General features: G+C 39.2%; 1 protein-coding gene across 1 annotated transcript in view; it reads left to right on the top strand.

The window, feature by feature from the left end:
* The window catches only part of LOC134602696 (fatty acid hydroxylase domain-containing protein 2-like), a 36991-nt gene extending 28616 nt beyond the window's left edge, over positions 1-8375 (top strand). Inside the window, exons 8-9 of the mRNA XM_063447845.1 lie at positions 952-1118; positions 7556-8375. Of these exons, the coding sequence (XP_063303915.1) occupies positions 952-1118; positions 7556-7712 (324 nt within the window). The 3' untranslated portion in view covers positions 7713-8375. The remainder of the gene's footprint in view (positions 1-951; positions 1119-7555) is intronic.
* The last annotated feature ends 5659 nt before the right edge of the window (positions 8376-14034 follow it).

Genomic DNA, 14034 nt, shown 5'->3' with positions numbered 1-14034 from the left:
AGTATCAAAAAAACATACAAAATGAGTAGGATAATTAATAGGGTTAATCAGTCATTACTGAAATTACACCTTATTCCAAAATTGTGAGAATTAACATTTGCTTCTTTAACTGCATTCATTCTTCTAGAAAGGCTTTCAACTAGATGTTGAAACATAGTTCGGACACTGACGGCATTTTGGTTTATCCGAAAGGTGTTTGGTTGGGTTAAACTCAGTTTCTTCTATGCAGGCCACTCTGTTTCATCTACACTTATTTCAATAAACCAATTCCGTTTGGACCTCTTTCTTCATTGCAGCATTTTCATGCGGATATAGGAAAGGAATATTAAAAACGTTGGTTGGAAGGAGAAGTGGGAGGGTAAAAAGGGAGGTAAATACTAGGACAGATTAATATTATAAAGATAGTTTAAAATTTTGGATTGTTCAAGGTGTTCCCTTTTTTTTTTTTTTTTCTTCTTTTCACGTTAGTTTAGCATTGGATGTATATTTGAATATAACTTTGCATTCAGTTATTGAGCCCTATTAAAATTTAAGACATTTATGATAAATAGATTTGGTAAGTAACTAAGAATAGACTTTCCCCAAACTACTACAACAAAATCAAGGAATAGCATTAATTTATGCCCCAGACCATTATTCTTTATCTACCAAGCTTTACAGTTGGCTCTTTGTTGTCACTCTGCCCAATTAGTGAAAAGCTGAATATTATCAATTGTACAATATGAAACAAGTAGTAAGACAAGAAGGTGATATTTTAAAATAGAACAAAAGTAAGTTTTGAAAATAAAATAATGAACTTTGAGATTTCAAATTAAAACTTTAACTGAAGGCCGTATTATCTGCAGCATCTGTACGGTTATCTAGATTGCCCATGTTTTCCACAATAATCTAAAATAGTTTTTGTTTTGTTTCTTTTTTGTGTTTTATTTACCATATCCATCATCTTTGCAGTTATCTAACATGTTGCCACCCATGGTTGGTCCAATGCTGATGGGATCTCATGTTGCCACCATTATGTTATGGTTCTGTCTTGCTTTGGTTTCCACCACAATCTCACACTGCGGCTACCACCTGCCCTTCCTCCCATCCCCAGAATTCCATGATTTCCATCATCTCAAGTAAGTATTATATCTCCATAATTCATCTCATGGATTGTCATTTTACGTGCGTTGTGGGGAGAAAATCCTGTGTTTTGCGTGAATAGACACTTAGGAAGGGAAATAAAGTTGGCATCTAGGAGAGCATACATACGAATATCTAGTTTGAGTGTGTCTGGAGGTAAAATATGTGTGAGAATTTATTTTCCAAGATTGTTTGACCAAGAAATGTAATAAAATATACTATTAACAGTCTACATGTAAATTCTCAGTGTCAGCTTCCCTTCTCATAAACCCAGAGGAAATTATTCATTTATCTCCGAATCATAGTTTTCAGAGATAATTCCCAAATTTGTCTCTAATTTGTCATTCATGTATACAGAAAAGCAATTCTGAGGCAAATTGAGAGAAAACAAAAAAATCTTACATGTTTCAGGGGAATATAGTGAGTTGTAAAATATAAGCCTGAAAAGTCAACAAACACTGAATGACTACTATGTATTAGTTTGGATGTATATTTAAAGGGACACTATAGTCACCAAAACTATCGCGTCTCTTTAAATAGATTTAAGTTGCTCCATGTTTGCAATCTGTTGAAAAAAAGAAGCCTACAGGCAAAGTTTCTCCTTCCTGTTCCAACAAAAATATGTGGTGGGATGTGGGTAAACACACCTACCTCAAGGGCATTTTTAATTTAGAGGATACAGCAGGCTGCATAAATTTGGAGTATAGTGCTGTTACATGCTTTACTCCTAATTCACATTAACATCATGCTTTAGATAAATGAAAGCCCAAATTTTATGTACAATTTCATTTCATCAGAAAAACCTTATTTACCTTTGTCTCAAGCAGGATTCGTCTCTGGGATGTCACTCAGCCTCTTTTTCTATAGGAAAGCAGTGGGAGGCTAGTGTGTTCAAAACACTGCACAGCGCAAATCAGGTTATAGGTCTTGGTGCTTATAGTGTTCCTTTACGTTTAGCAGTTCCCACAAAATGCAAAATTACCGTTGATGGATTTATTGAGGGACTACGGCAAAGTGTCGTACTATAGAAATAATATCACCAAAACCCAAGCCTTACCCATAAACATGCCTCAATCAACTATACAAAAACTAAAAACTGAGTACCCATTTGAGTGGACAAAGGACTCCATAAAATATCTGCGTATTCAGTAGGCATGTGCATGGGGAAAATGTTTGGTTCGGTTCGGCATTCCGAAATTCGGAATTTTCGCGATTCGGGACTTCGGCAATTGGGCACTTCAACACTTCGGCAACTTCGGAACTTCGTCACTTCGGAACTTATTGTCCTCCCCCCCGGCCCCCACCTCTGAGCGGTTGGTGGGGGCCCTAAATACTAATAAGGGGGGGACCTAATGTCCTCTCCCCTGGCCCCCACCCCTGAGCGGTGGGTGGGGGCCCTAAATACTAATAAGGGGGGACCTAATGTCCTCCCCCCTGGCCCCCACCCCTGAGCGGCGGGTGGGGGCCCTAAATACTAAAAAGGGAGGGACCTAAGGTCCTCCCCCCGGGCCCCCACCCCTGAGCGGCGGGTGGGGGTCCTAAATACTAATAAGGAGGGGGGACCTAATGTCCTCCCCCCTGGCCCCCACCCCTGAGCGGTGGGTGGGGGCCCTCAAGACCAATAGGGGGGGACACCTATTGTCCTCCCCCCCAGCCCCCACCCCAGCCCCCACCCCTAGTCACCCCTCCCCCCCCCAAAAAAAAATTATCCCCCTACCTAACCCCCTCACACCAAAAATAATGAGGGGGGGGGACCTTTAACTAAGAACCTGTAAAAAAAAAATAATAATAACTTACCATTCAATGTTTTCTTTCTTCTAAAATCTTCTTTTTTCAGCCCCAAAAAAGGCCAAATAAAAAACCCAATAATAACCGACGCAATTAAAAAACAAACAAAAAAAAAAAGAGCGCAAACAAAAATAATCCTTCTTCACCCATGGAGGGCTCCGCGCAGACTGAGCTCTGCAGGGCGGGGGACGGCTTATAAAGCCTTGCCCCGCCCTGCAATTAGGCTCAGAGCACTCTGATTGGTGGGTTTAAGCCATCCAATCAGAGTGCTCTGACAGGTAAATGAAGAGACTGACGGGTACGTTTCTACATTTACCTGTCACAGCACTCTGATTGGTTGGTTTGAAATCCACCAATCAGAGTGCTCTGTGTCATTTTACACAGCGTGGGAAAGTTCTTTGGAATTTTCCCACGCTGTGTAATATGACTCATAACTCTCTGATTGGTTACTTTATCCACCAATCAGAGAGTTATGAGTCAAATTACACAGCGTGGGAAAATTCCAAAGAACTTTCCCACGCTGTGTAAAATGACACAGAGCACTCTGATTGGTGGATTTCAAACCAACAAATCAGAGTGCTGTGACAGGTAAATGTAGAGACTTACCTGTCAGTCTCTTCATTTACCTGTCAGAGCACTCTGATTGGATGGCTTAAACCCACCAATCAGAGTGCTCTGAGTCTAATTGCAGGGCGGGGCAAGGCTTTATAAGCCTTCCCCCGCCTTTCAGAGCTCAGTCTGCGCGGAGCCCTCCATGGGTGAAGATGGATTATTTATTTATTTATTTATTTATTTTTATTTTTTTTATTGCGTCGGTTATTATGGTTTTTTATTTGGCCTTTTTTGGGGCTGAAAACAGAAGATTTTAGAAGAAAGAAAACATCGAATGGTAAGTTATTTTTTACATTTTTTTTTACAGGTTCTAAGTTAAAGGTCTCCCCCTCATTATTTTTAGGGTGAGGGGGGTAGGTAGGGACATCATTTTTTGGGGGCGGGGGAGGGGGTGACTAGGGGTTTGGGGACCCCTAGTCACCTGGGGGGGAAACATTTTTTTTTAGGTCCCCCACCCGCCGCTCAGGGGTGGGGGCCGTGGGGGAGGACAATACGTCCCCCCCTATTGGTGTTTAGGGCCCCCACCCGCCGCTCAGGGCTGGGGGCCAGGGGGGAGGACATTAGGTCCCCTTATTAGTATTTAGGGCCCCCACCCACCGCTCAGGGGTGGGGGCCAGGGGGGAGGACATTAGGTCCCCCCCCCTTATTTTACTGTAGGGCCCCCACCCACCGCTCAGGGGTGGGGGCCAGGGGGGAGGACATTAGGTCCCCCCCTTATTAGTATTTAGGGCCCCCACCCACCGCTCAGGGGTGGGGGACGGGGGGAGGACATTAGGTCCCCCCCTTATTAGTATTTAGGGCCCCCACCCACCGCTCAGGGGTGGGGGCCAGGTGGGAGAACATTAGGTCCCCCCCCTTATTTTACTGTAGGGCCCCCACCCACCGCTCAGGGGTGGGGGCCAGGGGGGAGGACATAAGGTCCCCCCCTTATTAGTATTTAGGGCCCCCACCCACCGCTCAGGGGTGAGGGCCAGGGGGAGGACATTAGGTCCCCCCCCTTATTTTACTGTAGGGCCCCACCCACTGCTCAGGGGTGGGGGCCAGGGGGGAGGACATTAGGTCCCCCCCTTATTAGTATTTAGGGCCCCACCCACCGCTCAGGGGTGGGGCCAGGGGGGAGGACATTAGGTCCCCCACCTTATTAGTATTTAGGGCCCCCACCCACCGCTCAGGGGTGGGGGCCAGGGGGGAGGACATTAGGTGTCCCCCCTTTATTTTACTGTAGGGCCCCCTTCCACCGCTCAGGGGTGGGGGCCAGGGGGGAGGACATTAGGTCCCCCCCTTATTATAATTTAGGGCCCCCACCCGCCGCTCAGGGGCGGGGGGGCAATTGGTCCCCCCTTTAGTTTAAAAGCGTGGGTGGGGGCTCGGGAAGGGGGACCTTTCTTTTTTTTTTAACAGTGAGCAGCCACAGGCTGCTCACTGTTTAATTGACATGCCCCTACTCGCGGTATAGCGAGTAGGGGCATCATTTACTAATACTAAGTAATCTTTACTTAGTATTAGTAAATTTGGCTGAAAGACCAATTTAGGTCTTTCAGCCTTTTAGTAGATAGCTCCCGAATACCGTGGGAATTAGGGAGTTATCTACTTATTCATTCCTGTCATTACACTGACTGGCCAAGTCACTTACATTTTATATGAATGTATGTTACTTGATTGTTGTAAGTGTTGCAAATGCTTACAGGTGAATCCTGGCTAGGTTTGTATACTTTTTATTTAAAATTGTATACAATGTAACATTCTTCTTCTTTCACTGGGTAAGTATATTAGAACTTCGGCACTTTGACACTTCGGAACTTCAGCACTTCGGAACTTCAGCACTTCGTTAATTTCGGAACTTCGGGACCTCGGCAATTCGGACATTCGGAAGTACCCAAATGTCCGAATTGCCCGAAATTCGTCCGAATTCATATTCGGACCGAAACTAATTGCACATGTCTAGTATTCAGTTATCAGCCTCGAAACAGGTTAAGATTGCGAACAACCATTGTAAATTACTGCAAGTGGTACAAGACACATTAGAGCCCTGGGACAGGGGGACTACATCTTGGGTGGGACAGATTAACTCTGTTAAGATGTGCATCCTACCTTAGATACCATTTATTTTTAGAACTTTACCAATAATGATCCCTAAGGCAGTTCAAACTGATTTTCAGAACACCATCAATGCACATATCTGGAAATGTAAACCCCCGAGGGTATCACTGAACACAATGAGCTGTAAAATGACAGAGGGGGGTTTAGGAATACCTCATATTCAGAAATATTATATAGCATCTCTACTGGTGCAGACAGCGGCGCTACTAGGCAAGACCATCACACCATTGCGGCATATATTATAACAATCCATTGCACCCCATCATGAGATACTGGACCTTATCTGGGTAGCGCATCATGCTTAACCCTCCGACCTAATTTTCTATCCACAACACAAACCTCCCTGCAGATGTGGAGGAACTGGGCCCCTAGACTTCTGGGAAGAGACACATACCCCTATTATGCAACCTTGCATAGTCTAACATGTTACACAAGGGACTTAAACTTATCAACATGGATAAGTCCAGGGATAACCAATTCTAACATTTAATAACAGGCACGGCATGCACCAATTCCTGGATATACAAATGAATTATTCTCTTCAAAATAGGGAGTTGTATACGTACCTCAGGGTTAAACTAATTTTAATGAAAGTTCAAGTGGTAGTTGTGGAAGCATCCAAGGTGCATGAATTTGGGAAGTTATGTCTGGGGGCCAATCCTGGGTTAAGCCTCTTTCAATATGTTATAGGAGATTGTTAAATATAGCAAAACCCGCTAAACTGCCTTTCATGATACAACGGGAGAAGGATTTAAACAATGAATGGGATTCTTCCCATTGGTATGGGGCTATGAAATTGACCAAGGCAGCCACATACAACATACAACATATAGAAGCAACACACAAAATGTTGCTGCGCTGGTGCATGACACCCAAACGACTGGCACGTATATACCCTGGGTGAACACAAGGATGTGTTGGAGGTGTGGGGCAGCGGAAGGGGTCCATAGCTTATATCTTCTGGTACTGCAAAACGATTGCTATCCTGTGGAAACAAAGCCAACAACTGATATTTAATGTCACAAACATATAGGTGCCCCCACAACCAGAAATCTATTTGCTACATATCATGACCAATGGTATACTCTGGCAGGAAACTGCAATGATTATACACATTCTAATGGCCAAAGAAAATGCTATAGCTAGATTATATGGAAAACCACACAAGTACCATTACTATGCACAATAAGGGAAGCGACTTTCAATGCAGGATAGCGGGTAAACATGACACTCATGAATAAATCTGGGCGAGGTGAAAGTGAGGGGAATTCAGATGGGATGCCTGAGAGGAGACATTTAGCACTTAATAAGGGGGGAGCACTTTAAGTCCTTACATTAAAGGGGGCCTTGGTATCAATAGAGCACCAACACAGGTGTTAAGTCAGGTAGTTACAGACAAATGTGACTGCAAATGTATGGAAGCGTTGATTATCCCTGTAACCGTTTCTTTTGTCTGTTTTGTAAATTTTCTTTCTGTAAATTCGATTTATGGTTATATTTCATGTGATTATGTGCAAATTTTTGCGCCTGCAGTTTGTTCAAGACGGGCACTAACTATGTCAATGTGCAAATCCGTTAGCAGCGATAAATATTTAACAAACCAGAACACATAAGAGTTATAACATGTAAAGTAAAAGTTGGTATGTAATGTTTAGTTAATGTCACAGGTGACCGCTGTCTCGACTGTATAAGAAGGACGTGAACTGCTTGTGAATGTGTTTACCTGTTCCAACAGACTGTAAAAAAAAAAAAGTTTAGCAGGTCCCTTATGCTTTTTGAAAACTCCAATTATAAGTGTGTCCATCAAAAATGCATCGCAGTCATGAACCGCTAGACAATGTAACACACTTTAGATTGTATTTTTACTATTTAGACATTTAGAATTAGAATCAGAAGTTAAAATGTACTAATATTATCATTTACTGCATTTTAGGTTTAACCAGTGTTATGGCGTTTTGGGAGTTCTGGATCGACTGCATGGGACAGACTTGGTGTTTAAACAAACTAAGGCTTATGACAGACACATCTTACTACTTAACCTTACCCCACTAAATCAAAGCATTCCTGAAACCACCAAAAAATCCCAGTAATCTAGTGTGTAACTCTCAGAGACTGTGAAAATGCAGGACTCATATTTAGAAACTACACAAAGCAGGCTATCCTAGATTTAACTTTATTGTCCAAGGATCCATGCTTATCATTAACAAAAAAATTACTCAAGACCCCTTACCTCTTTTACTATTGTTTTGGATCCTAAATAGACATGGAAATGTGGTAGATTAGGCTTTGTTTTACTGCACTGGTTCTATACCCTGTAGACTCATTACACTGTCTCTATAAAGTTATGTTTCCAGGAGTCAGTCTCACATTTCTAAATAGCCAAAGGTAAAATATTTGTAGCTTTGGGATTCTTTTTTTATGTGTAATTCTAATTTTAGATAAATTGGTATTTGATTTACAGGAGACCCTGTCAACCCGAAAATTGTGGATAATTGACAGGTGAAGTACACATTTTAGTCCAAATTATCTCATGAAAAAAATAATCTACAAATCTAAAACAAATACTGCAAATTCTCAGACAATTATCAGTTTAATAAGAAATCCCAATTATGTTTACATAACCGGTTATAGTTTATAATTATAGTTGTATTGCCAGTTCTCTGATGAGTTAAAAATATATTAATACATTTCCTTTATAAAATGTGCCAATCCACATGCTACTGTATTAAGATTAAATCTGATGCATGGCTGCAGTTGTTTTGTGTTTAGTTTTCATCTGTATATAGTTACATAGCTGAAAAGAGACATGTGTCCATCAAGTTCAGCCTTTCTCTTATCTGTTTTTACTGTTGATCCAAAAGAAGGCAAAAAACTCAGTTTGAAGTGCCTTCCAATTTTGCAAAAAACTAGAAAAAAATCCTTATTGACTATTGAATGGTAATCATATCTCTCCTTAAATGAATAAGCTATTGTATAGTAATTGTTAATTGTAATAGTAATTTTAATGTGGCTGGAAATCGCAATTAAAGTCATTATAAAAGTTGTAGTACGATATCTAGAGAAAGGGCTTTTATTTTTAATTTATCAATAAAACGTAAAAGTTACATATTATATGGTGTACATTTAGCCAGGAAATCATCAGCTGACAACCTCTACAACTCTCAACATGCACATCATATCAAGAAGCTTGCACAACCCACAGAAGCTGAATGTTGGTGCTAATCAGTCAGGGAAAAGGAGATGACTCTTGGAGATTTCCAGATAAGTCAAATTTAAAAAAAAACTAAACAAAAACCTTTGTCATCAACAATATACGGATTAATTTATCAAAATTAATAATGGACGTTACAACACATAGATACATTCCTCTTTTATCAGAGGTGTTTATTCACCAGTTCATATTAAACCCATAGAGAATTATTTAACTAATAGCTGCTTGCTAGCCTCTACATTATTATCCCTGCAGCCAAATGTGTGTTGCAGGGGTAGAATTAGGACCAAACTACCACTGACAAATATGGTGGATTTTAGCCATAAGGGTAGTATCCGGGATGGCTAAAATGTCCCTTTAGAAGATGCCTTGCTAAATCTAACCATTTCAATAAAAATATAAACAGAAAGTGTTCCTCATATGGGGCAAAAAAAACAAATTGGTAGTGAAAGATTGAAAGGTAGATTTTAATAAAGAGATACTAAAGGAGCTAACCCATTTATAAATTATCCTAATTGTTAAGATGTAGCGAAATTGTGTATCCAAATCTAGGATGCATTATGCTATATTATAACTAAATTATATTCGCAGGAATAGTCATGTAGCTCAATGTGGATGGCATAGAAAGGAAACTAAATGTTCTCTAATTATTTTGCAGTACTCCTAAGATTTTTGTATAATACACATACTGCCCTTCATGGTAAAAACATATCTGACAGCTTGTGATGATTCCTAAGTTAGTGTACTAAATAATTCTAGGAACAGTATTATTAAAAAAAATAGCTCACTCAACACAAAGGTTGTTAGGAATTCCTGTATATTGTGTATAAAGATTTCTAGAAATCATTGATACACTTATTAAATCTAGACATTGATAAACAATATGTAAATATTTTTGTCTATACCATAAAAAATAGACAATGGTGTAATAACGGCAAACTGTTCTGATAAAATAAAGACCATCCTGTTTTACACTTCCTGTAATAATCCAAAGAGCTGTAGATCATTTTTTTTTTTTTTAAATAACTGCCATATGTACAAGGAATCAATAAATGCTGAAACATGTATCCAAGTCAAAAGCAGGGCCTACAACAAAATGCCAACACTTGTAGAGATGCTTTTAAGAAGGTCAGCCAGCAGGCAACCTGTCATGACGGATTATCAATTGCAGAGCTCCTATCCAGAAACTGCAAATTGTGGAGAATTTCAGATAAATCTGCCGAGATTAGAAACAGGTAACCATTGAAGTGCATTTAACAGTTAACAGTTAATCTATTGTTTGTAGAGAGACAAAATATATAGTTACATAGCTGAAAAGAGACTTGCATCCATCAAGTTCAGCCTTCCTCAAATTAGTTTTTTGCTGTTGATCCAAAAGAATGCAAAAAAAACAGTTTGAAGCACTTCCAATTTTGCAATAAGCTAAAAATAAAATTCGTTCTTGAACCCAGAATGGCAGTCAGATTAATCCTTAGATCAAGCAGTTATTGCCCTACATTGAAAGATTATATCCTTGAATATTCTGTTTTTGCAAGTATGCATCTAGTAGCTGTTTGAACATCTGTATGGACTCTGATAAAACCACTTCTTCAGGCAAGAATTCCACATCCTGATTGTTCTTACAGTAAAGAAACCTTTCCTTTGCCTTAGATGAAATCTTCTTTCTTCCAGTCTAAACGCATGACCTCGTGTCCTATGTAAAGTCTGGATTGTGAATAGATTTCCACACAATGGTTTGTATTGGCCCCGAATATATTTGTATAATGTTATCCCCTCTAAGTTGACGTTTTTCTAAATTAAAGAGGTTTAAATTTGTTAACCTTTCTTCATAGCTGATATGTTCCATTCCTTTTATTAATTTTGTAGCCCGCCTCTGCACTTTTTCTAGTGCCATAATATCCTTCTTTAGAACAGGTGCCCAAAATTGCACAGCATATTCAATATGTGGTCTTACCAGTGATTTATAAAGAGACAAAATGATATTCTCATCCCGAGAATGAATGCCGTTTTTCATGCCTTAGCCACTGCTGATTGACATTGCATATTGTTTCATAGTTTGTTATCTATAACAATTCCCAAGTCTTTTTTGTGTGTTTTTATCCCTAATTGGCTTCCATTAAGGGTAAACGTTGCTTGTGTATTCTTTACCCCGAAGTGCATAACTTTGCATTTTTCAACATTAAATTTCATCTGCCATTTGAGTGCCCGGTACCCCAGTCTATCTAAGTATGTTTAAATTCATGCACATACATGTAGACATTAGGGTACATGTGGGGCATTGTCAACCCATTAATATATCTGTTCGCTGTACATAATAACAACGCTACCAATATGTTTCCTGGTTCAATTCCTCCTTCATGGAGTATTGTCATGTAAAGGCTGCTGACATTCGTGGTGACAAATAGAGCACCTGAAGGTTTAATCCGCACTCACTCTCTTGTCCAGGCCACTCTGTAAAGTGGTATAAATGTTCTTTTGGGACTGCGCACAAGGGTTACAGTCTGCTTCCTCCTAGGTGCCCACACTAGCAATTGTCTAGTATTTCTATATGGTGATCAGAATAATTAGTGATAAATCTACTGCCCTCTTTGTCCGCTGAGCAAATAGTAATAGTTGGGTCCTTAGACGTCCTCTCTAGAGAGCTAATCTTTCTTTCTTGGTGATATTTGAATGTTGGACACACTTTATATTCAGAATTATGTCAAATTCAAAATGTAGGTTTTGGACAAAGGTTTTAATAGTTGCATTTGTAGCTGGAGGTTGAAACTGGTTGCAAAGTTGTAGTACTGGACTATCTCCATTCTGTAACGTTTATACTCAACACACAGAATGAAATCCACCAGAAGAATGAAAACAGATAAAAAGGTCTCTAAACCGGTCCTTAGAACGTCGGGATAGATAAAAATAATACAAGGAAACGTCAGAACAAAACAGAGTAGACAAGAGAAAGCCTGGTCAATACCAAAATACACTAAACACACAAAAGAACGTATTATTGGGACACTAGAAACAAGAATTTCTCAATAAATTAAGAAATCAGGAAGAAATGGAGGTTTGGGATTTCCAGATGTTATCCCATTATCTAGCCTGGGATAAAAAATAATAACTAATACGAGTTTAGAGCCGACTTTATTTACGATTGTTTCTGGATAGATAAAAGATGCCCATTAGATAAAATTACAAAACATCCTATTATAAAGGCGACTGAGTACAGTTAAAAACATAAGGAAAAAATTTAATCAAATAAATGGAATTGTCCTTTCTTCTCCATTAGAACTACTGGAAATTAATATAAGAGATCTCGATTGAGTAGCTGGAGAAGATGCGGTATCAGCCAGCTTTTGAACATCTTCTCTAAGGGCAGCATAATTCCTTTCCACCTGTTACAGTCTATATATCCTCTCGCTCTAGGTGAAGTGTTTACATACCTGAGAGTAAAAAACTACATATCTAGTAAACAAACTTTAGATCATAATGATATTACTGATTTCTCAGAAACTCACAACCCTCAAAAGAGAATATCCCGTACACTGAAATGTCTCAGTATTAACGATACTTTTGTTAAAGAGTTTCCAATATTGAAATGGGAACTAGATTTTAAAAAAAATGTTCGAGGTACAGACTTGGAAACAAAGTATCAAACAAGTCAAACAGGGTATACATTGCGTAAATTTGATTGAGTTGTACTTTAAAGTTTTATACAGGTGGTACATGGTTCCAACAAAATTAAATAAAATATATAATGACTATTCTGACCAATGTTGGAGATGTAGTAATGCTAAGGGATCCCATCTTCATATCTGGTGGGAGTGTTCTGGGCTAGATACTTTGAAAAATAATCGGAAATTACTCCTCTCTGACATTTTGGGGAAAGAGATACTATTGACTCTGCAGTTTTGTCTTCTCCATTTAGACTTTCCCCAAATGGAAAGTCAAGGGTACAAAAACTGGCAAGATATCACAACCCAAATAAATTACCAGTGTTCCATGGAGAAAGGTTACTAGTCGATGAATAACCAACTGAATCTATTTGATAAAATATGGGATAATTGGCAAACATTTTCCTATAATACGATATAAAAACTTAAACAAGAACATTAAACTGTGACCAATACGAATAATCGAATCTAACTGTTAATCCCTGAACAACCCTCTTCTGACCCTGCACCAGAATGATTGATGAATGGAGTATGAATGAGGACTGGAATGCTTGATGATTAAAATTAAAATTGAATTTTTTTCTGATATATTGTGACTGTTGTAAACTATTTATTATAATAATGTCAATTTTTTGTATTCTTTATACATTGGACTTCAATAGATAAAAAAAAAAAAAAAAAAAATAAAAATAGAACTTTTAATTAATCTCCCACCTCCTCAATCACCAGTAACATATACTCCAAGGCACATTTATTAGAAATAGCTACCCACCTTCTACACATTTCAGGGTTATTCCCACTAGTTTTGGGCATATTCCTGATACAGAAGCCTTATCCTTTAATAATTAGAAAGGTATATTGCATGAAGTTCAAAATCTATTTCAGAATCAATTAAGGCAACAGGATAGCTGCTGCTTGTTCGTCAGTAAACTGCAATGTTTTTGCATACACACCTGCTCTCACTAAAAATTCATTAATTATGCTGATTGGACGAAAACCAGAAAAAAAGACCTCTTGCAAGCAGTTGAGTGCATGACACCAGGGACCTGGTCAAAACCCAACAATAATTATACTCTGGAGGGTTACCGCACTCAAAATTGCGGTACGCCTTGGGAGTATGTGTGAATTCACATTATTTATAAATGATCTGCCTAATGTCTGCAAATCCTCAAATGTACACATGAACGCAGACGCCACAGTAATCTATGCAAGCAAATCCGATCTACCGCAGCTTGAGGCTGTGCTCCAAGACCAGTTCACAGAGGTAGAAAAGTGGATCTCAAAAAACAAAGTATTCCTAAACACTGACAAAACTGTCACAATGATCTTTGGAACAGTACCTAAATTACACAAGTTACACAATTTCCTCCTATCCATCAAAACAAATTCAAATAGGACACTGACCACTCTTTCAAATACTTGGGTAGGTTGTTAGACCCCAATCTATCTTTTGGCCTCCACGTAGAAAACCTTGCATCTAAACTTTATCCAAAACTAGGTGCCCTGTACAGAAACAAATCCTGCCTAAGCCCTACAGTAAAG

Source organism: Pelobates fuscus, chromosome 3 (genome assembly GCF_036172605.1).
Source record: "Pelobates fuscus isolate aPelFus1 chromosome 3, aPelFus1.pri, whole genome shotgun sequence".
Taxonomy (NCBI): Eukaryota; Metazoa; Chordata; class Amphibia; order Anura; family Pelobatidae; genus Pelobates; species Pelobates fuscus.
Note: the sequence above shows the minus strand (reverse complement) of the source record. Positions and strands in the feature narration are given on the sequence as shown.